The sequence below is a fragment of the Chlamydotis macqueenii genome, chromosome 3 (assembly GCF_036417535.1).
Source record: "Chlamydotis macqueenii isolate bChlMac1 chromosome 3, bChlMac1.mat, whole genome shotgun sequence".
Taxonomy (NCBI): domain Eukaryota; kingdom Metazoa; phylum Chordata; class Aves; order Otidiformes; family Otididae; genus Chlamydotis; species Chlamydotis macqueenii.
The window spans coordinates 107,834,966-107,858,878 of record NC_141558.1 but is presented as its reverse complement, the minus strand read 5'-3'; the positions used below and the strand labels follow the sequence as shown (position 1 = coordinate 107,858,878).

Below are 23,913 nucleotides of genomic sequence, written 5' to 3'. Positions count from 1 at the left end.
GAATTTCAAAATCCTGGAAGAATAAAAAAGAAACATAAAGCTTCTACCATCATTTTAAATAAGTCTCTTTTCTCTTGGTGCCTTGTATATGTAAAGTATCAAAACCTGTATTTCAGTAATGTACGAGGAGTGGGGGTAAATCTGAGTGACTACAGGCTTAATGGTTTTCAAATACATTTTTAAGAAAAGAATAATTTAAAAAAAAATAATTTAAGTAAGAAATGTAACTTTTGTCTACCAGAGGCAGGCTCTGCCAGATACAAACCTTTCTCCAGTCACAAAAATGTAACAACATCTCATCAATGTGGCCTTCAGGAAAAAAAACCTGCCATAGGAATGTGTTAGCAAGGCTAGAAGAAAATGATGATTGCATGATTAAGAGAGAGGAGAACAGACAGCCAGGATAGGTGCACTGTGGGACAGGAGACAGGACCAGCCTGAGGGCTCTCATTTACTATTTGCTAAGCAATCTCAGTAGAAAGACTGAGGAACACCGATGGAATTTATTGGTGATGCCAAAGTTTGAAAGCATCACCAACGTGGAGAGGAACTAGGATATCACACAGGAAAAAGCTGCTGGAGTGTTTAGAAAGAAATGAAGAGAAACAATGAAAGTCATTAATTAACAGCCATTGCCATTAGAGATTAAGAACAAAAATCTGACCTATAATTTGAGAACTTCATACTCGCAAACATCAGAGAAGAATCTGGGAGCCTAGTAGTATTAAGTCAATCACAGAATGAGTGATGTACGGAAAATAAGCGGGGAAAAAAAGGTGATTGATCTAAGGATAAAGGTAAGAGCGACTTTGCAGAGCTCTGTGCATGCTCCTGTGTTGAAGAAAGTGAATACCGTAACAGATGCAGAAACTAAAAAAGCACATAGCCTGTGTTACAGGAATGGCAAGCCTAGCGCTAATTGTAAAAAATTAGAAAAGCTGTACTTGTTCAGTTAGACAGACAGTATAAAACTTATCACCTGAGAAAGAGAAGACTAAGCTGGAACACAGTATTACAGAACAAGAGCTAATGAGTCCAAATTGGCCACAGAAACCCAGTTAGCTTAACAGCAAGAGTTAAAAAATCCTAGCCAGTTTCAAACTGGAGCTCAGTCAGTTTATGAAGGAGATCATCTGATATGCTCATCAGACAAAGCAGAGAACTCAGCTAAACGGCTGATGATTTATAATCACATGTTCTTTTATTCCTGTAAATTGCTCCTCATCATTCTGGATATTAACAACAGATTTGGGGACACACACTTGCAAATACATTTTGTAGCGAGGGAATGCCAAGTGAATTTCTAACACTTTGTAGATTTATTTTTTTTCTTTAAAGGGAAGAAGGTAAAATCTCACTACAAGACAGTCCATGATCCATAGCATCACATCTCCTTATTGGGCAAAATATCACTTTTTATGACAAGTGTAATAATTTGACATAATTCAATAAATGCATAAATCAACTTTCAGTTTTGAGTTTAGCTTTGCATAATTTACAACCTCCCAAATTAATTCAACTCTGAAATACAGTGACATATGATATGAAGGTCAATGCTAGAATGCTTCCCGATGCACAAAGACATCCAGGACAGCTCTCTTCTACCCCATCTTCCTTCAGAAAAGCTTTATTTTACAATGTATCCTAAAGATCAGAACTGTCAGAAGAAAAAGTTCCAAGACATCTGCAGTGAAAATGTGGAGTTGCTCAGAACTTCCTCAAGGACTCCGAATACACAAAGATATAAGAAAAGTTTTGATTCTAATTCGGTGTAATAATTCATAAATTATTTCAAGACTGTTTTAAGCATTTCCTGCAATAGAAAATCATTTAAATCATCGTCACCTGACTTTCAGCAGCAGCAGTCCACAAGCAAGGGATGCGTGATTCGCACCCTCATTATTTGTGACAAGGCACTAAAGTAAGCTCAGCTTTCGGGAACTTTGACTTCCTGCCAGTGAAGGAAAATGTGTTGCATGACATCTTGTCTCTGAAGACCTTCCGGCTTACTGGTAAGAAAATTTGCTAAGATTTTAAGAGCAAAGGGAAGGGAACAGGAGAAGATCTTTTGTTTGTACCTTGCAACATGGGAAAGAAATGGAATTTAACCTCAGCAAATGTGAAGAAAGAAATAAAAAGGGCACCTGGAATGTGAATGGCAAAGAGTCACACATCTTCCAGCAGTAATTGTAGCTTGGTTTTTGCAGTTTGTGGTACCACCGTGCCTTGTACTATCAGATCATGATTTTAAGAGCCTTGCAGCAATACTGGCTAACGCAGCATCACCTTCCTTCCCCCCACCCCACTGCCACAGCTGCTTGAGCAGCTGCATTATGAATGAGATCAGAGAAAACACCGTCGGGTTCTGAACATCCCTTCTCTGGTGTGTAGCACATGTTTCAGAGCAGGCCAGCAACACCTACGCTGATAATGCTGTCAACTGCCTTGTACCATGAAACCGTAAGCCTTCCTTTAACACTTAAAAGCAAGAAAAAAAACACATTGGTTCAAAGAGCAAAATATTGGAACATAATCACATTACATTCTCTTTCTTATGAAAATAAGTAGTAAAGAACTCAGAGATGAAATAACACAAGGCAGAAAGATGCTGGACAGAATCTTAAAAATTAAAGCTCTCTGGAGGGTCAATGCATGCAACCCTTTTCTAGTGGTATCGAGCAGCAAAAAAAAAAACTGAAAAGAAATCCTTGAACTCAATATTTAAATGTAATAATATCAGATGTACTACTAGTGCCAAAAGTTTAGCCAAAGCATTTGGACTTTATTTCCTTTTTGGGGAAAAATACTACTACTAAGAACATTGTTTGAAGTGTCTTATGACACAAAAATATCTGCTGAAGAATATTCACTTAGTGTGTTAAACACATGCAAGTTTCACAAGGTGGTTTATAACCTTGTTATACAATGTCTGCTCTGAGAGTATGTAAAACTGATACCCTTTGAAATACAACTTTGTACGCACTAAACAGACAGTTAGAGCAGCTAGCATCATTAGTTTATTCTAACAAGAGTACCACCAGCACAATAAAGAGTCAATTTCTTAGCTTATAAAAATTTACTGCATCTATTTGAGTTTATACCATTAAAAATGTGTGACAAAGTCTTTCCAATTACACCAAGTGGACCAACTAAAGAAAGAAACAGAAAGTGATCCTTTCCTAAGAAAGAAACAGCTTGCAATAACCCTCCTCTTGTCACCTGATACAACACCAGGAAAGACAAAGTCACACTCGCCTTTGCCTAGCACAGTGGGCTCTCAGCATTGAATGGGACATACTCATGAGGAGTAGGAAAGAAAGGAAAGCGACCTCCAAATCTATAGTCCAAGTCTGAAAAACAAACTTCAGAAGGACTTTGGTTCAGGATTACAAAAACATATTCATGCTTCACTTTTCTTCTGATTTACAACAATCCCTTTCCTCAGCTGAAACACCTTCAAGAGATTAAAGAGACAGATGGGGCAATCTGCTGAGCTGCTTATTGCAATAATTTCTGACACACTGACAGATATGACTCAGGAAAGCTCATTCCTCTTCCTCTTTCATCCTTTAAGTCTTCAAAACACCTCTTGGGCAGCCTGCATTCACTGACTAAAAAAAACTTCATCCTTCCATTCACCTTAACAGAGTTTTAAGAAACAATCTGACTGGTGCAGAAAAGGAACTTGTGGTTTTAGAATTTATTTTGTTGCTTTAAGGCAGCACAGGAGGAGGAATGAGCAGCAGACAGATGTGATGTAAGAAGCCTTGATGATGTTAAACATGTTGAGCACCAGAAATGATTACCTCTTCCTGAGCTGAGCACCAGGCTCATCACAAGGAGTGAGAAGCTGCATTCTGTGTTGCTGAAGTTACCAAAATTTCCCTATCCTTTTTTTTTTTGGTTTATTGATACATCCTTTCCCTTCTTAGCAAGGCTGCCTGCATACATGTCCACAGGAGTAAGCAAGGATTGCAAAACACTTTACCCTCATGGCATGCCTGAAAGTTGACAAGTTAGTATGCGTGCTGTAGCATAGTTCCCCTCCGTTTCTGGGTGCCATTCAAGGCGTCTCTCTCTAAACAATTCTTGTCCCTAGCAAGAGATTTGAGACATCAGCGACCAGAATATATTCCATCTCACTGATGTTTCTTTGCACTCCTTCTGCTCTCCCTGACATGAAATACGCTTTCTGAAACCTACAGAACCTCTCACCATTTGTCTACTGGCAAACTACACCAATAATTTTTTCCCCCTAGAAAACTATCACAAAAAAGAGAACTGCTGGGTGAGCAGGATGGCAATCCTGCTGTGATAAAAGTACATTCTCCTCTGCTTTGCCAGCTGCCTGTCAGTAGGCACTTGTCACCTCTTGCCCTTTGAGTCACTGGCAAGTCTTTCTAGGACAAGGACATTATTTTTTTTTGTTTTGCATAAACACAATGCTTATGACTGGGACTCTGAGCTGGCAGCAGTGACAGTGTGGTTGAACCCATGTATTTCCCAAATCCTTGAGAGGTGTGCGTGCATGTGTGTGTGTGTGTAAGAACATCCAAGACTGTTCTGTGTCCTATACTGCAGCATCTTATGTGGCAAAATATTATGAAGAACATTTGTCTCCTTAAACAGTGTAACAAGTGTTTTACACACACATCATACATTGTGTTGGTCCAGACATGGGACTTCTGCTGTCAGAAAAACACTTCTTTGTTTGCTTAAGGCAAGCACTCTAACCTACACATCCGGAAACCTGGTTATGTTCCTGTTTGCAAAAACTGCCACGACACTTCTGAAACAATGAAAATCTTCCTCAAAGTAATGGTAGAAACCTATGGAGGAAGAAAGATGAGTCATTTTGGAAGAGGACTTCCAGCAAATCAAACCATGCTCCCCTGAACCATGAAATAAGAACATAAACACAAGGAGAAATTTGTGCAAAATTAAGGCTTTACAGAGGTGGAAAATTTATCCTCAGGGCTGCCAGTAAAAACTTCAGCTGCAATTTATACCAGGTGCAGCCCTCAGTATTAACCAGCTTCTGTGGATCAGCCATTGGTTTGACGTTCCTACATGGGAGGACGGCGATGAAGAACACAAGGGAAATTAAAGACAAAAAACCCTGAAAGAAGTAATTCCCTAAATACAGATAAAGATGTATTTCCCCACTCAGTCACAGCACAGGACTCACCTTAAACACCAAGCTGCTTTCCTTGCCACTGCTGAGATGTCAGCTGTCCTTAATTTAGCTGAACCAAAAGCAAGTGAGGTAGAATTGGTTAAGCAGGTCAGTTTAGGCAACCCTTCATACAAAAGGAAAATGCAATGTCAGACACAGACTTCAGGCTGTTGCCAGGGGGGCTGGAGAGATGTGTGAGAGACCACAAAGCTCTGACAGCAACTGTGAAGATGGGCACGTTGCGGCAGTGCAACCCTTCCCGTGCCGTTGGCACGGCTGCCTTGCATGGGCCAGCAGCTGGGCGGCACACGAGCCACTTGCCGGTGCAGGGGCCGCCCGTGCCGTGCAGCCATCCTCAATGTGCCGCGCCTGCTCACGGCAAGGACAGGGGGCATTTGTGGGGAAAGAGGCCCGAAGCAGTAAAAGGCTGAGAAGACAAACAAGTACAAGCCACCCAGCGCTAGCCGAGACATTGCACTGAAAGTTCATCGGCAAAACTCACACCGAGAGAAGTCAATTAGAGCAAAAAGACCGAGCTGTCTGTACGTAGCAACAAGGCTCAGGGAAAAGAAAATGGACAAGCTGAGCTAAAAGGCTTACGCCATCTCAAACTTAATGAGGACCTGTGATCCACTGGGATACCTGAAGCTGAAGCAAGGAATGCCTTCAATTAGTGAGAGTTCACAACAGGACTCAACAGTTAAACCTTATTTAGATTTTTCTTTTTAAATCAGATTGTCTACACCGTTGGTAACCGACGCTACTCAAAAGGCACAGCATGTTGCAATTCCAGCTGCAGAGTAAGCAGAGAAACAGGCAACGCAGGCCGGAGAGAGAAGGCAACGTTTAAAAATAATGTACAAAGAACATTTTGAGAGGATTTTTTTTTCTTTTTTTTTTTTGCCTTGGCCGTGGCACACGGCCACACAAACAGTGGGATCTACACAACAGATTGGTTTTTCGCTGCTAGCCGTCCCAGCTTAGCCTCCCCTGCACCAGCTCTGGTGTTTTTGTGACTCTGGGCTGAACCGCTTCTGTGTTAAGTCAGCAGAAAACTAAGCCAACAAAAAGTGCAATAGGTTTCTGCTGGGATGTCAGGCAAAAACAGTGGAGCACAGGCTGGGAGAGGAGACAGGCTTAGCTGCTCTGGCAATGCAGGCATCCACAGTAGCTTTCCCAGCACTTTAAAGCTCCGAATGAGGCTATAATATTATAAATATTTATTTCAGCAAAAACATCATCTTATGTGGCATTATCTTGTCCTCCCCCTGTCGCACACACGAGTGTTTGCCCAGTCACTGTCTGTGAGGGGAAGGAAGGGGATTTCTTTGTTGCAGTTGTTTTTAGTCAAGACCAACTCCCCAGTTTAGTTTATCACATGGCTCTACAAAGAGGTGTGCTGGCCAGTGAGGGGTTGCACGGGACTGCAAACAAGTAGCTGGAGAAAGGAGACTGCTTAAGCCAGGGCAGATAATAAAACATAGCTACATTTGTGAAACTGTGGTGCAAGTTCAGGCCTTGCTAGTCTCCTTAGCACTGCCTACACACTTAGCAGGAGGTTCTGCTCTAAAATAACTATTGTTTAAGGAAAAAATAAAATAATAAATATGAAGTATATAAACTAAATAATATATAAATTATAAATATATAAAATAACAAATATAAAAATATATTTTATATATATCATCTCACAGTGAGTGAGCTAGCATAGGTACATTAAGATATTTATTCTACTATACAAGAAATTAATTTAATTGCAGATCCTGTCACAGATTTCTCATGTTCCTGCTTCGGATGCAGCTGCACAAGGCTGAGAGACAATCCCATAGCTTGTAGTCCCTAAAATACCTCTTCCGGCCATGCAGTTCTGCCACTTACCTTACCCTATTTCCAGCACCTCTTGGACTCTTTAATGAGCTTATGCAACTAACCTACATGGCAAAACATGAACTGTAATTGCTCAGACAAGAGTCTAATGAATGTCAGACCCAATGCGAGGAAAGAATGAACTGCATGAGAACTGTGGCAGGAGAGAAACGTAGAACAGTGAGAATTTTTACATTTAGAGAGAAGGAGTAACTAAATTTGTTCAGCTAGCTACAGAACTTCAGCAGAGTGGTCCTGCATTCATAGAATCATGGAATGGTTTGGGTTGGAAGGGACCAAGTCCAACCCCCCTGCAAGGAGCAGGGACATCTTCAACCAGATCAGGTTGCTGAGAGCCTCATCCAACTTGGCCTTGAATGTTTCCAGTGATGGGACATCCACCACCTCTCTGGGCAACCTGTTCCAGTGTTCCACCATTCCTACTGTCTGAATTAACTACAGGATCAGTTTTACCCACCGAGTTTCAAAGGCAGTAATGGGGTTCAGGCATACACCGCACTGAGCAGAATGTGGTGGAGTTTCTTGCTAACTGCTTTGCTGTGTAGCTTCACAAGGCATTGGGATCTCTGCCTCTGGACGTGATCTCAATGTGGACTAGTGCTCACTGTGCAGCTGTCATTTTAGACTTCAGTTGTGTAGGGTAGGATAGGACAGCATTTAATAAATGAGGACATGGTACATGAAGTCTCTGCCCACGTGCTCTGACTAGTTACTATTAAAAAAAAAATAAAGCTTATGCCAGTTATAACCATTAGAACAACCATTTACACTTGCGACTACCTGCAAAGTTTATTTAAGTAGGCCGTTGTAGGAACTATTGCTTTTAATAATCTAACAAGGATCTAAAAATCATGCTGAAATTCTTTGCTCAGCAGAGCAAAGGCAGTCTCATTTTGAAGCCAGTTTCACAGGGATTTGTGTTCTGTAGAACAAAGTTTAAACAAGAGACTTTAGCTGGAAACACACAAAGGTTTTCCTCTATTGCAGCTACACCGCTTCGTCTCCCAACAGAGAAATTTGGGCCAAAGATGAACAAAGCAAAAAAGAGTGTTAAAGACAAAGAGGTGGATAAGACCAAAAAAAGGGCATGAAAGTATATGCTCTGAGTGCCTGAGGGAAGCACTGAATGGAGGGGAAACCAAACTGAATGCCTTTTGGACTCCAAAACCTGGATCAAGACTCAAGGTTCCTGCCAACCTACTTCCATTCAGTTGATACAAAACAGACTTCCCACTTGAAAAGATTGCTTGCTGCAGAAACAAAGCCATTTCACCCAGCCTATGAAAAATGTTAGCTTCCCTAAATGCTTTTGCTCTTCATTCCACAAAGCCATATAACAACAAATATGGCTTAATGAAATACCAATTCTATTATCATTAAATAAATGCATTCAGAATGCAAAATGTTATTTCTTTGAATGCATGTTTGATTATTAGAGGGAAATGAACAGACTCTTTAGTCGTGCAACTGTAACACTGGAGAAAACAACCCTTTTCCTTGACTTGATCATGCATTTTAAAAATGAAACACAAACACACAACACATGCCCAGATTACCTTTAAGACCTCATGTTTCACCACCTTAACTGCAATGCTTTATTTTTCTTATACAGGTCAGCATTTCCCTAGTTACTCCTACCTAAACAGAAGAAGTGAGAGCAGAATACTGAATCAAACTTTATCCAAGAATGTTCTTGCTAAGAAAATATTACATGTACATGTCCAATCATAGCAAATTATATTGAACTGGAAGGGCAGAGGTTAGCAAAACTGACTCTGGGAACTAATGCTGTTAATAATACCCTAACAAGGATGTAAAAATCACTGCATACACTTTGCTGCTCCATTTAAAAAAAAGAAGGATGTAGAACACTACTTCTAGGTATAGAGTGCTTAGAAAGATTAGAAACTTCTATAAAGATGAACAAGTAAAAATGAGAAAATAGAAAATCAATAAATAATCTTTAAAAAGAAGGTCGTCATGGAGCAGATTCTTCTGGAAACCATGCTAAGGCACATGGAAAATAGAGAGGTGGTTGGTGACAGCCAACATGGCTTCACCAAGGGCAAATCGTGCCTGACTAATTCGGTGGCCTTCTATGATGGGGTTACAGCATTGGTGGACAAGGGATGACCAATGGACATCATCTACCTGGACTTGTACAAGGCATTTGACACTGTCTCGCACAACATCCTTGCCTCTAAACTGGAGAGACATGGATTTGACGGATGGACCACTTGATGGATAAGGAATTGGCTGCATGGCCACACTCAGAGAGTGGTGGTCAATGGCTCGGTGTCCAGGTGGAGACTGGTGATGAGTGGCATTCCTCAGGGGTTGGTATTGGGACTGGCCCTGTTTAACATCTTTGTTGATGACATGGACAGTGGGATACACATAAACAGAATTTCTACCTGCTCAGTCTTTTTGTTATTCAGAGAATACCAAAGCGACACACTTCTTTAGGTTTTTTTCCAAAGTCAGTGTGATCTACAACACGTTTCAATCCTTTGCTTTTTATTGGTATTAATTTTTGTTACTTTTAAAGATTTCTATAAGAAGATATCTCTCTATCTTCTTGTTCAGTAGTCAACAACTCTGTATCAGAAACCTTTCCACTCTCTATCTGTAAACATATGTTGATTCATATGAAAACAAAAAGTATGTACATTCTGTAATAATGCAAACAACTCCTCCATCCTTTCTGTGATTACCAATTAATTTAAATAGAAACAGTACTTTCAAGTAATTTAGTTCTCTTTATGTAATTTACACAATATGTAGGTATGACACATGCGTGTTTCTCTGCTAGTTGAAGGGTGCTAGCATAAGAAACCTCATCTTTCACATTACTGCACACGTTTAAGCATTTTTTTTTTCATAGGCACTCAAAGTTCAACTTTAGGTTTAACGTAAACCAACCTGGGGGTTCAGGACACAGAAGAGAATGGCTGCAGCAGTGCAGAGACATTACTACTGCAGAGTAGCAACACTCCTTTCATTTTATTAATTCTAAAGTTTAAACACACACAATAATTTTTATAAAAACTAGTGCACTGTTCAGCCACAAGTTTGTTCTGCCTGCAACTGTAACAGTAAGTTCTACATGTCTATTTTCACTTGTGCAGGCTGAATTGTTAATATAAAGAGTCTGCCCACCCATATGCTTTCATGGAAACAGGAGGGCCTCATGGTGAGGTTTTACAGTGCAGCTGGACCAACCTAATGGAATTACAGGATGCTTATTTCAATGCAATCCAGTCATTTAATTGGTTCAGTCATCTTATGGATTCTCAAATATGGTGATGGGAACACTTGAGACAAAGGGCAGAGTGAGAAAAAAAGCGCTTTGACTTTTGTTGCACATTCACTTTAAGATTATTTAAGATTATTACGAATATTGGCATAAAATGAAGTAGTATTCTTAACTTCCAGTGCTATTTTATCCATTCACTTACATTACTGTTGGCCAGCTTACCAACAAACCATAATATAAAAACCAAAATAATTACTTACCTACAAATCCTTCCTCTCCAACTAATTTAAGCGCAATTTTATCTGCCAAAACAGAAGAATTTCCATGCGCAATGTTTGCAAAAGGTCCAGCGTGAACAAACACTGGTGTTCCCTGAATGATAAAAATACATATATATAAAATTAATTAAACGGATAGGTTAGAACACAAGCTTAATGCTCTTGCAGACTAATCAAGATGATATATAAATCAAAAGTACATATATCAAGTAAGTACTGTTAGAGAATTCAGGGGTTAGGTACATCCCAGGTGTTTCAGACCCCAGCCACTGCCAGGCCCAGATGTCAGAACCTGCTTTGTTCACAGAAAGGGAAGGGACAGCAGTGCAGCCTGTAGGTATTTTACACAACTTCTTGCCCAACTTTGTGCTATTATTTCGTATTTCCACTGCCCTGATGCTGTGGTGTGCTATTCTGACATATGTAGCACAATCAGCACTAAGTCCATCGCTGCAGACGGTACAGAGGGCCCAGCTCCTGCCCTACTCCATCCTGCTGCTCCTGGTTTCCTCATTGACTGTAATTGCCATTCCTGTGCAGGCAAAGGAGCCAGCAGAAGCAACCAGGGACCAGAGTCAATGGTTAAGGAGCTGGAGAGGGAGAAAGGAAGCGAAATGGCTGGAGTGTGGTGGGGATGTTGACGTACAATGGAAAAAGCATTCGCTGCTGCTGGCCAAGCACCTGGGAGCCCCAGGAGCGGAGACGAATTCCCCCATGCTAGACACTATACGGACACCCTACGGATACGCAATCAAGTAGATCTGTAGCAGACAGCAATCCAAAACAGAAAAGGATAGGCAAGGAGTTAACAAAGTAATAGCACAGGGAAATTTGTCAGATAGTAAGCAAATCTCAGCTTTCCTGTTACTTTTTTTTGGCAGGCATCGCAAGGGAAGGTGAAATTAGAAGATTAGCATCTACAGAAAGGGATTGGGATTAGGTGACATATATTAACTGCTATCTTTTGTCCAAGTCAGAATACACAATTAGATGGGAGGATGTCACTTCAGCTGTCTTATAAAATACATAAGCAAACAAATCCCCATTGTTGTGTCAATGCTTTTAAAAATCCTCAGAAAGGATTAAAGAAAGGGTAAATGGACAACGTCAGGTTATCTCCATCTGTGCTTTTCTCGTGTTCTTCACACGTTCTGTATTAGGAGCTACTGCCAGTCCTCAAAATTTCAGGCAAGCTACTGGGCAGCCTTCCTCAATTTTTGACCAGAAACATCAATTGAGGAGGACAGTGTTCCATGGATCAGCTGCAAGCCACATCCAACAGTCCCATGAATCACAACTTGGAAACCATTAACCATATAATAAAAGCTGGTTGTTCCCCGCCTCAGCAGTATCTTAAGGAAACAACACACACAGAGAAAAATGTTCATGTTTTCCATAAAACACCAGAACAGTTGGATTACAAAACAGAGTTTCTTGTTTCATTAACACTGAATAAAAATAATATAAAACATATCAACAACAAACATCTGTTCTTATTGCTTCCTCTAGAAGTAATTATACATAATTAATGGCTTTGTTCAGAGCAAAGACAAGGAACTTTTTATTCACTAGCACATCAAACCTCAAGTTCATTCTAATAAAACAGGGGATTTTTTTTTTTTTAATCAAGAGTGAAAAAAGGAGAATATGTATACATATGGGCAGGGGATATTCTCCAAAAACTAGTCCATTAAGCTACATCCAAAGACAACTCTGCCTCATACACGTTAGAGAAGAAACAGTGGAACAGGAGCAGAAAAAGTAAATAAACCAGATATCATTCCCTGTAACAAAAGGAATTATGCAGATTATTATAATCATAACACACTGACTTCATAGTGTTTATTTAGAATTTCTTTCATTGTTGTTTTCTATCTGCTAACGGCTGCACACTGCAATATCAATTGGGAGTTTACATATTTATGCACAAAATTTAACTTGAACTATGTATACCTTCAAAACTTTTTATAGTATTTAGGCCTCAATCTAATGAGAGGTGCTGTGTGAAATAAAAGATTATTCCTATTCCAAAGAATTTATAATTTATACAAAATAAAAAGCAAACCACTTCCACTAATCTAAATTTAACTTCCTTAAGTTTTACTTTGACTTTAACCCAGCATTTACTCTTCTGGTGTTAAGGTAATGCACTTTTCAGCTACCAGAATTAAATCCATGGGATTTATTCTGATTTGTGTTTTATTACTCACCAAGTTTAATTCCACTCTTCCAAGTCCTTAATTTTCTGTGGCAAGCACCTACAGGGCTGCTCTCACTGGAGTCCAGCACACACATGGGAGGATGCGATGTATGGAAGCACAAACATGGATGATGAGGGCAACCCAGGCCATACTACAGCAGCTATGCAGACAGGGGGCCAGAAGGGTCTTCCAGAACACTCCCTGTGCAACTGTGCTTCCAAGAGTTCATCCACAAAACATGGACGGGAAGGAAATTTGGATTGTGAGGTCCAATATCCAGAATATCAAGAGGCCAAGTAGCCAAGAGGCTCCCTGCCACTAATTTGAAATCTAAACACACCACTAAACCACTGGCATGGACAGATGCTCTTGGAGCTCTGAAATGCACCAGAAGAAAAGGAGGAGTTATTTGAATGGTCTTTTTACAGGGGCAATCCTGGAAAACAATACAGTCTAGGTACTTAAGGGAGCGAACTCCAGCAGAACCTTGGGAGCCTCAAGCATACCCTGGAACAGGAACAACAATGTCAGCTTGGGCCAGCTTCAGTAACTGTGTCACCCATCCATCCCACTGTGCAGGGTGCCACTTATTTTCGTTACACTCTTCATAAACTATATGGAGAAACAAACAGTGCCACAAGGATGCATTCTGTTGACTGTTTTCAGTACAGGAAATTTTATTATCCAAGTTTTAGTCAAAGAAAATAAACCCTGAATGTTAATGAATATCTGAAGTTATCTGGCCACTAAATGGATGTTTAGAATACTTATTACTTTCCTCCCCTCATCTTTACTGCGAGTGGCACTTTAAATGTAACGTGAGCGGACCATGCCAGAGTAGCCAGCCTGCAACTACAAAGAATTGTCCCATAAAGCAGCTGTTCCGCTACACGTGTTGTAAATAAATGCTGAACATTAAGGGATCAGTTCATGAGGGAACAAATCTGTCATGACAAACATGGATAAACACTACGAAATCATTACAGACATTTCAAACAAAGTCATCTCAGTTCTACAGCACTGGACATAAGTACTACCAAGGCCTACAGTTATTGTAGGTGGAGTGCCTCACATTTCCCATTTTGAGATTTCACTGTCATTCCTGCGTATAAAACACTGTCAATGACTAATGCCTTGAGGCAGCACTTCTGGTGACAGAGTAGCAGGCTTGTGATGGAAATCAGCCCACCAAGAAACCTCTTTAAAAACTAGCAGATTAAAAGACACACAAATTCACATATGAAAAAAAAAGCACTGATATAAGCTGCCAGGTCAGTTCCACGCAGGACTGGCATTTGGGCATGTTTGATTTATGAACTTCTAAACCTCTTCTCCACTGCATGCGTATAAACTATCCATAGAAACTATGACTCACAAATTATGCCAAATTAACTGTCAGCATCAACTGGAACTCATGCAGAAGGTCTCCTGCTCCCTCTCCTCAGGCAGTTTTTTTGCCATTCCCCAACATCAAAGCGATCTGGAAGATCTGCTTTGGTGAACGGTTTCATCCTTACTTGCAGGACAGGTCCATGGCACAGTCTGAGCTGCATTTGTGTTCTCTGTAATCATATCATTTGGTTTTTCCACTACCTGTGTGCTTTAGGATGATTTCTGATGTTACTCTGGTCAAGTGGTGGTTCTGTTGCTAAAGGTCTTTACACTTTTATTGAGAACTTGTTCTCCTTGAAGGGATTAGTATTATGTTGCCCAGTTAGTATTGGTAGCCTCTTTGGAAACTTCAGAAGTCCCTCTTCTTTTGGATGCTACTTATTAGAATTATTTCAAGTGTAATTCAGGCTTCAGTTCTCCTAATTTCTGGTTTGTGAGAAGATAGACTTGCAATTCACACATTCATCAGATATATGTCGTTCCCTACAGCACAGGAGACATTATCACATCCACCACCTCAGGGTACACTAGGATTAGCTTGGCTTAAAATCTGTCATGCTGGAGGGTCTGGACTCACAGGTGGATCACTATGCTACATTCAAGTGTACAGGGTAAAATTCCTTCCTTGTTCCTCTCCCTCATGTTTTTTTTTTAAAAAACTGAAGCTAATAAAATTAGCACATCTTAAAGCTATTAACATGCATAATTAAAAATAACGAAAGGTGTTTATTCACCAAAAGGGACATGACAAAAGAACAACCACAACAGCACGGGCAGTAACAGAGTAGGCCATTGCATCTCTGCACAAGAGCAGTGACACTATCTTGGAGAAGATTTAGATAAGCTGGAGATTTCCATGCTTGGATAGGTGACTCACATTAGCCTGCTAGCCAACAGGTATTCAAAGGGTGACAAAAGTTTGTCTTTGAGACTCAGACGGCAGGAGTGGAGCATGAAGCAGTCTTCTGAGCTGCTTCAGTTTGCTGTTTTAAAAATAACTTTGTAAGAATCACTTTTGGGAAAAACATCCTTAGGTACTGCAGTCAGTACCCTAACAAGTACTCCTAACAAGCAATAGAGTTTGATGAAAGCTGGCAGATATTTCAGCCATAGCATAGATTAGGTTAGAAAAGAATACGACATAAAATGCAGTAACTTTATTGCACAGAAATGTGAATATAAAGAAATGCAGCAAAAAAAAAAAAAGCATGCAAGTTGCAGAACCAAACACCTATTGATCAAAAGAAACTCTTCTGACATTTCTAATTGTCTTTTAGAACATTACAACAAACCCACGTTATTTTCTAACAGGTACGCAAAGTGCAAATAGAGTGAGGCAGACTAAACACTCAGAGTCAAAGCTACCTTGTCATTGTCATTGATGCTTAACGCACACAATGTTATCCAGGTGGCAATTTAATACACAGTTCTGGCTGTGACCTCTAGTTTCTGCTATCAGATGTTACATTAAAATCTGACACACAAATACGTCACATGAAGGAACGGATGCTCTTTGCAAGAGAAAATAACTAGAGATGGCTACAGTAAAATAACAGACTTAAATTATTTTTTTCTAATATTTCCAGAGAGTAGGAAGCTCTCCTCATCCAAACGCAAAAGCAAAAAGGTAGTTATCACTTTGATATACTGTAGAAAATGATACGTTTTTACCAACTGGGGATTGCACTGGTATCTTTCTACATTCTCCAGCTTTTCACCGTGCCAGGAATTGCTGTGAAATATGCTATGTAATTTTGATGGTCAAACTTTCAATAGTATACATTATTTTTTCACCAAATACATTTGTTTTCAAAACAGCTTCATTATTTCACCGTTTTTGTTCTTCCTTCTCTCCGTGAATATTGTTCAGCTTGCTATTGAAAAGGCAATACTAGACTGCCCAGTCACAAAATTAGGTTGTACTAATTCTGTGTTCTTTGAGCTGTTGGAAGACAGCTCACTTGGGTAAGCGTTAAACATTTCTCTTCTAGGCCAGCAAGGCTTCATTTAGTCACTGAAGGCACTATGGCAAGATAGGGTGGCTAGGAGCCAGCCATCTTTTGAAAAAGTATAAACAGGCAAAAGGATCCTTCTGTGTTTCTGAACGGCACAAACCATAATTCAGAATAGAATGGGCCTCAGTGAAGCATCTACTTTCTACTCAAAATCCTGGGCTGTGGGAATCACCATAGGAAAATACATATAAAGGAAATACACAAAAAGTAAACTTCCCTAGAAGAGCAAGATTGGAAACAAAAGTCCATTACTTGGAAACCCAATCTGCCTTCCAGTGTGCTCAGCAGCAGTGCAACAGTACACTGCAGCTTTTTTGCAACACTAGGCAAAATTATGACTAAAGCCAGAGTCTCAAAGAAAGGAAAAACTCACCAAAAAGGTATAAATGCAGATAGAGTTGATTAGTTAACATGCACAAATGAACATTCGCTAAAATGCCTTTACAGATTTAACTCTGGCTTGAATCTTGAAAGTTAAGCGTGGTCACAAGCACAATATGGAATTTGAAAGCCAGAGCAGGGCTGGCATCGTAAGCCATACTCACCTCTAATGTCTGCATTAGTGTGGGCTTAATTGCATCTTTCATCAAAACTGCCAAAGCACCTGTTACTCCCTAAAAAACAAAAAGAGTCCACATTTTAAGGAAGTCAATTCTAAGGTGTAACATTTCTGAGTTACACATAAGCTTACAGCTAAAACAGGGAAAACACCTCACACTTCAAAGGAGAAAAAGAAAAAAAGTGTGCTCATAAGCCATAATAGATAAGCAGTCTTACTGTGTTGCTTAAGGAATTTATTTAGATGTTAGTCCAAGACTTCTAACATAATGTATTTACAGTGTGTGCCAGAAATAGTAACAATTTTGCTCTGAATACACTTAAAAGGTAGTAGGTAAATATTTTTCCTGTTTCATGGAAGAATCAGCGTTATTAAGCGATCAGCATGAGGATGTTCATGGGAACAAAAGATACAGTGGAAGCAAAGGCCACTGCGACCTGAGAAAGCAAGAAGGCAATAACTTGCTAAAATTGCCTAAAGAAATGACAGATACATTTCTTTCATGACAGAATCAATGGTATGAATCAATAGCTAGCAACAGCCAGAAAGGGTATTTTTCAAGACTTGTACAAATATATATGTAACAGACACAGGATGAAAGCAGACACAGAGCTGACAAGGGGTAGATGATGAATACATCACGGGATTAAAAGTTAGAGGTGCCTTTCTGTGATGATGAGAGGACAAAAGGAGCTGTTTAGTTGTAAAAAATCTTACTCCTCCCTAAAAATTTTGCTGGATGTTAAGTATAAATTCCAGACTGACTGAACTTAAAACAAGAGAGTCATGACATCCCTCCACCTGAAAATTCAATGCCCATTTTAGAAAAAACTGGCTACAGAGTGTGCACAGCACTATCAGCCTATATGCAGAATGCTATCTAGAAACCACCTAAAATACATGTTAAAAAGCGAAATTAAATTATCATTGCTTTTCATGTCTACAAGCTCCATTATCACTACAGATTGTTTTAACAGGTAAGATTACAAATGAACTATTTTAGATAACTTAAAAATGCAGAACAAATCTAAAAAAAAAAAGTTTCATAAAGTTTCATTTAACCAGTACCCCATATAATTTTCTGCTTTTAGAAGCCAAATGGGAAACTTTATGTCAGATCTTCCAGCTGGTCAATGGCAAGGTTAACAACCTGAGCAGCCACAGATCAGCTCTAACACTCTTCTTCGGAAACCTGCCAAAGGACTGACAAGGGTTAACTAATGCCAACTCTGGCCATCTGATTCGGGGTGTCCGTTGTCTACTTCATGCTGGAGGAGACCACCAGCTCATTCAAAGTAAGCATACAAACAGCCATTTGCTGGCCCAAGCCATGTTGACTGGAAAGAAGGCTTTGGGGACAAGTAAAATATAAAATAAAATAACGACATTTCCCCCCCTCCTCCCTCTCTGAGAAAATAATGCTTCAAATCCTGTCTCCTTTACTTTCTTATAGTTCTTCACCAATCTGCAAAAATAGTGAAGCAAAAAATACTTCCTATGCATTTTAACTGTTTGGGAAACTTTATCCATATTAGATATGCATTCTGGACACAACTCATTGTACCTGAAGCTGAAAAAAACTCTTCAGCAGGGCCTGTTCTGATAGGACCGGGGCTAATGGTTTTAAAATAGAGGGAGGTAGATTCAGACTGGACATAAGGAAGAAATTTTTTACCATGAGGGTGGTGAAACACTGGCACAGGTTGCCCAGAGAGGTGGTGGATGCCCCATCCCTGGAAACATTCAAGGCCAGGTTGGATGAGGCTCTGAGCAACCTGATCTGGTTGAAGATGTCCCTGCTCCTTACAGGGTTGGGTTGGACTAGATGACCTTTAAAGGTCGCTTCCTACTCTAACTATTCTATGATTCTATGAAAGCAAAGAAAAAAATAAGATTCAAAGACTCCAATTAGCACACACCATGTCTATCTGCCTTCCATGGTTCTTAAACAGGTTTGGTGTCAACACCAGTCCTTAAAAGCTAAACAGCCAATAAAGTTTTCATATTTATCTGACATGACTCTGTCAAAATAAAGTTTTCATTCCTTCGTACTCCCAATCCTCCACGCAGCTAGCAAACAATTCCCACAGATCACGCAACGTTCTGGATCTGATTCTCAAGGCTATTTAAGGAATCAGGTTCCCATTTCCAATTCAGAGAAGACAGATAAATTTTTATAAAACAATTAGAGGCTTAGACACTTACAAACCAATTAAACATGTGAGAGCCCAAGGATCATTAGCTTTCCACTACCTCACTGTCAGAAGAAAGAAGTAGGACTCCAGATCAAATGTATATGGACACCCAACTCTTCTGGGTTCCCTCCTGGAACTGATTCCAGGTACTTTTGAAAATAATACCCCTTCCATCTATCCGCCAGTTGTCAGGGCAGGTATGCTCCCCAGGACAGCAAAGATCACAGAACAAAATAGGTTACACACATGACACAGGAAAGGCAAGCTCGGATGAAAAAAATTGAAATACTTTCAAAGCAACTTCCAGGGGAGCCGTCTCTGAAGTCTAGCACGAGTGAAAATGAAAGCCAGCATTAGATGACAAGAAAGGTGATTGAGAGTAACTACTGTGAAATGAATAATGGTTACATAGTCTGAAAGGCAGAGAAAAACTCATTTCTTGATAAGAAAAATAAAGAGGTATTTGCAACTTCCCTTCATTTGAAACTATAGTCTCTAACAAAATTACAATATTTTTCTGCAATATCAGTTCTGAAAAAAACCAAAGTCTAAACTGTAAGCTGAGAAGAACTGCAACCACTTGTGTTTAAAGTGAAGTATGTACACAGTGTTTCTGATGAACCAAAGAACAAAATACATCCATCTGACAGATCATTTATAAAAGTAAATATGAAGCTATTTTTTTTTTGGCCCTGGAATTATTGAAATCTAACAGCATGGCACAGAAAGTAAGCTTAGAAGGAGTCTTATTTAAAAAAATAGTGACATATTTTTTTAGTATTTTTCATAGCTGCTGAAATACTGATCCAGGGCATACATACCCATTTAATTTCACACAAAGATATAGTATGTGTCCATCAAAATTCTACTACACTGTAAAAGCCAAAAAGCAACTCAGTCTTAAAAATACTGTACAATGAGCACCATATTTTGGCAATGACTTCTGTATGTTCCATTACAGAGGACAGATATTTAATCCATTGCTTTTGTGGAAAGAGTCCTCTCAATTCATGAAATATTCAATTAATCTTTTTTCTATTACTTCTAGTCTGTCTCTGCATCTGGTTTATATCTGCCAATGTGTACTTTAGGTTTTACTATTGTATTATTTTAAATATATTGCATATAAAGTCAAAATTAAGAGCAATTGTGTTTTTGTGAAGTATATTGTATGTACATCTGGAAAAAAATCACAGAGAAGGGTTTAGTGGTTTTGGTTCACATAGATTCCAATGAACTAAAGACTACTGTCAAACATTTAAACTTGCATAAATTCAATCTGAGTAGTATATATAAAACATAAACCCCCGATTTTTTTTTTAAGTGACAGGTAGGACTGACCACCACCCATCATTCAGGATGTGTAGTACTTACCATGATAAAGTTGTCTTTAAAATTTGTTAAAATTATGTGCAATTGCAGTTCTTTGGGCTAAAATGTTCCATGTCAAGTGGCTATAACAGATTCAAGCTTTTAAACTTGATTTTGTTTTATGAAAACTTAAGTTAAAGTGACTGAACTTGGGTTGAGAGCATTCAAAAACCTTGTATCTTGTTTCTCCTATGTTTACTTGTCTTGAGATCTTTTCTTTCTGAGCTATAAAACTTTACCTCCTCTCTGACCCTCACTCAAAAGAAGGATGAAAATTCAGGAGGAACAAATGGCTTCATATCAAACCTCTTACCGTATCTGAAAATTTTCTCAAGATATAAACCTTGGGAAAAAAAATATTACCGTTCACAGATACTCATTAGTGACTGCTTAGCCTTGCCCCATCCTGCCCAGAAAGCTTTAGCTGCAATGTGAGGTGTGCTTACAGCTGAGGGTGCAACAAGCGTATCTACAGTCCACACCAGGCTGGACCAGCTCTGTGTCAGGACACCTGGACCACAAGTAAAGATCTCTTCTCCTGGATCCTACAGGAATCCTTTTCTAATACATATAAGGAAAAGATACAACCTGCGTAGTTCAAATGAAGGGGGGGAGGGTGAAAGCTGGGCTTGCAGAAGCATAGTGACAACATTGGCAGCGCAAGCAGCAGAAGTAAGAGTAGATATTGCATTTAAAGTCCAGAAACAGTAGGTTTAGCTGCCAGCTGTTCAAACAGACTGACCATCCATGGGAAGAAACCAGGAACAGAGATGAAATGCCACCCGACAGAACTGAACTTTATGTGCTTTGTACATATGGATTATGACATGCTACGGTCTTTGATTATACATTTCCTGCTGTTGAGTCCAGTGGATTCAACATTATACAGTCCACCTTCACAAGTGCAGTACAGTTATTCATAACCTGGTACAAAGTAACTAGTATTTAATTTTATATAGAAATCTTAGTAAGAAAACCCACTACTGATATCCTTTTTTGACATTTCTTAAATCCCAACACCAGAGCATCTGAATTTTTCACCAGTACTAGTAAGACTGCAGAAATGAACAATTATTCCTATTTTCAGAAGAAAAAATGGCACATGCAAGGATCAAACTCAGAAATATTCATCAATTTTGGATGCTCAACTTGAGGCAACATAAAATAATTTATTCTGTTTCAAAGTTCTTGATGGTGTTTCACTCTTCCCACAGATTTCATCTGTTTAGCTCCCAGGTATCAAGCCAGCACAACTTCTCAGGTACTGTAAAAATTAGTTTGCATGGATGCAGCATCACACAAACTTTATGAAAAACACCAAAATAGAATTCAACTCTCTAAAACGGCACTTTTCTGCCTTAACCTTCCTATGAAATCATCTTCCTATTCTTCCCGTAGTTCTCATCCTCATGTGTAACAAAGGAGGTAGGAGTTTCTGCCCTTCACAGTCAAGATATGCACTCAAGTCCTCCCTGTTCATGGTATGAAGAAGAGAACCTGCAGAAGAAAAAGAATGCAGCAGCATAGCTGCAGATGGTCATAGCACATATCCTTGACATTGTGATGATTTTTTTTTTCTGAGCAGCTCTTCTATTGTATAACATAGAACATTGCTTTAAAGAAGAACTAGAAACATATGTTCCACATAAGTGATGCTATCAAATGATTGAGACGCTAAGCATAGGAAGTTTGTTTAAAAAAAAGGCCAAAGAAAACCAAATTAGTAACAGACATTTTGCTGAGCATTACTCTCATTTTAGGGACATAGTGGAAAAACTTTAAAGTTCTTTGTGTGGTATTCATAATTTCAGCCCTAACATTTTATTTCCACAGAGCAACTATAGATGAAACACTAGAGAAAAGCAACTGCTTTCATTCATCAGGCTGATTAGCATTAAGTGGTTGAAGACAGGTTAAATATTTTGCAATATTAATACATTAAAGGACCTTCATACAAAAGTAGCATCAAGATTAAAATAATGTATTTCAATCGTAGTTTAATTCTGACACTGAATTAGTTTAAAGTTTTTGCCCATGCATTATAAGGCAACTCATTCCCCATCCCCCTCCGTTTGGTCAAGACAAAGTTATGCAATTGAAAAGGAAAATCAAAACTTCAACAGCTAGAATATTAAATGCAGTTCTTCATATCTCCTGCATAATTGGGAGTAGGTGATTTGCTTTGAATTTTAATTATGACTGCTTAGAAATTCAGGTACCCTGATCTTAATTTCAAACTTAAATCCAGGCAAGCTAGGTATTGTTTTAATTTCCTTATTAAACTGGAAGCCATTAAGGCTGCGAAGGTATTCCTGGCTTGTGGATTTGCTATCTTTGCTGAAAAGGCAGGATACTGGTTCCTTTGCTCATTCTAAAAATGGAGTAAGGTCATGCAGATGTTCATATAAAAGGGACAAACAGGAAAAAACACACGTCGATACAGGCAGTCATTGCTAGCAGGCTGGCGTGAAAGCATGGCTATAAGACATATCACAGTTGCTGTAAAGCTGTGTTTAGAAGACAAAAAAAGCATAAAAGCAAAGCATTATCATTTTTATTCTATTTAAGGTGTGCTGTCAATCTGCAGTATATGAACTTAATTCGGCAATTAGGCTTCAGAATTCAAGTAATGTAACGTTACAGTAAACTAGTGTCAATCACAGTGAGCTTACTCCTGGCATACAGTTGGATTGCAAGAGTTAATTGGTAGCTCCTGGCTGCACCAGAATCTGCCATACAGAAACATGTGTGAGCTTCCAACCACTGTTTACTGACTCACAGCCTGGCTATAAGAGCTAGAATTTGATATAAAGGAAAAACATATTGACTTCTTCCATAAGCTGAAGTAGGGAAGGAGGAAACAGCAACTGACCAGTAAAGGTAAGGAAGAAAAAGTCTTAATGATGGGAAGAGATAACCCTGTCCCCCAAGCACTACCAGCAACCTGTCAATTAACAATAGCTTGTTTCCGTTCTGATTTAGTGGTATGAGCTTCCACGTGGTAACCATCGTTGTAACATCTGAGCATACTTCACAATTACAGTAGCAAACATTACCAGCACTCTCAAATAGGAGTCTATACTCTGACTCTCTCCAGCACCAATTTTTTTTTGCCTTAACAATTGCAGAAAACTATCCAAGTAGGTTACGGAGACCAGAGACTTCCTGAACCAGATGTCACCAGGGAGTTGGAGAAATGAGTTCTACATCTTGTTCTCATTGTGAGCAAGTTTTGGCCCAGAAGATCTTTCTTCGGTAACTGACTGTGCTGTTCAAAGCAAAATCCTTGGCATGCACATGTCTTTCTAACGTTTCGAGGGGCAAAACAAATTAATCAGAGGTTATTCACAGGTCTACAGCACTGAACATACCAAATCCTCTGCTGTTACTGGTTCTCCTTTCTTGTCATTAGCCACCACCATTTTCCCCAGTCTCTCCTTCATATCTTGCAGGCTGGTGGTAAGTGCCAGGATGGCCATAATTTCACTTGCAACAGCAATATCAAACTGAGCCTGTAAAACAGAAATGAGAATCATGAATCAAACAAAAGTCAGATCAGATACTTACAGGGAATAATCAGGAA

At 39.3% G+C, this 23,913-nt stretch overlaps 1 protein-coding gene across 1 annotated transcript in view; it reads right to left on the bottom strand.

Moving 5' to 3' along the window:
* The window catches only part of MTHFD1L (methylenetetrahydrofolate dehydrogenase (NADP+ dependent) 1 like), a 158,262-nt gene that overhangs the window by 83,819 nt on the left and 50,530 nt on the right, over window positions 1-23,913 (bottom strand). The window contains exons 18-20 of the mRNA XM_086745151.1: window positions 23,702-23,842; window positions 16,751-16,819; window positions 10,580-10,691 (exon numbers count right to left, since the gene is read on the bottom strand). Coding sequence (XP_086601277.1) covers window positions 10,580-10,691; window positions 16,751-16,819; window positions 23,702-23,842 — 322 coding nt within the window. The remainder of the gene's footprint in view (window positions 1-10,579; window positions 10,692-16,750; window positions 16,820-23,701; window positions 23,843-23,913) is intronic.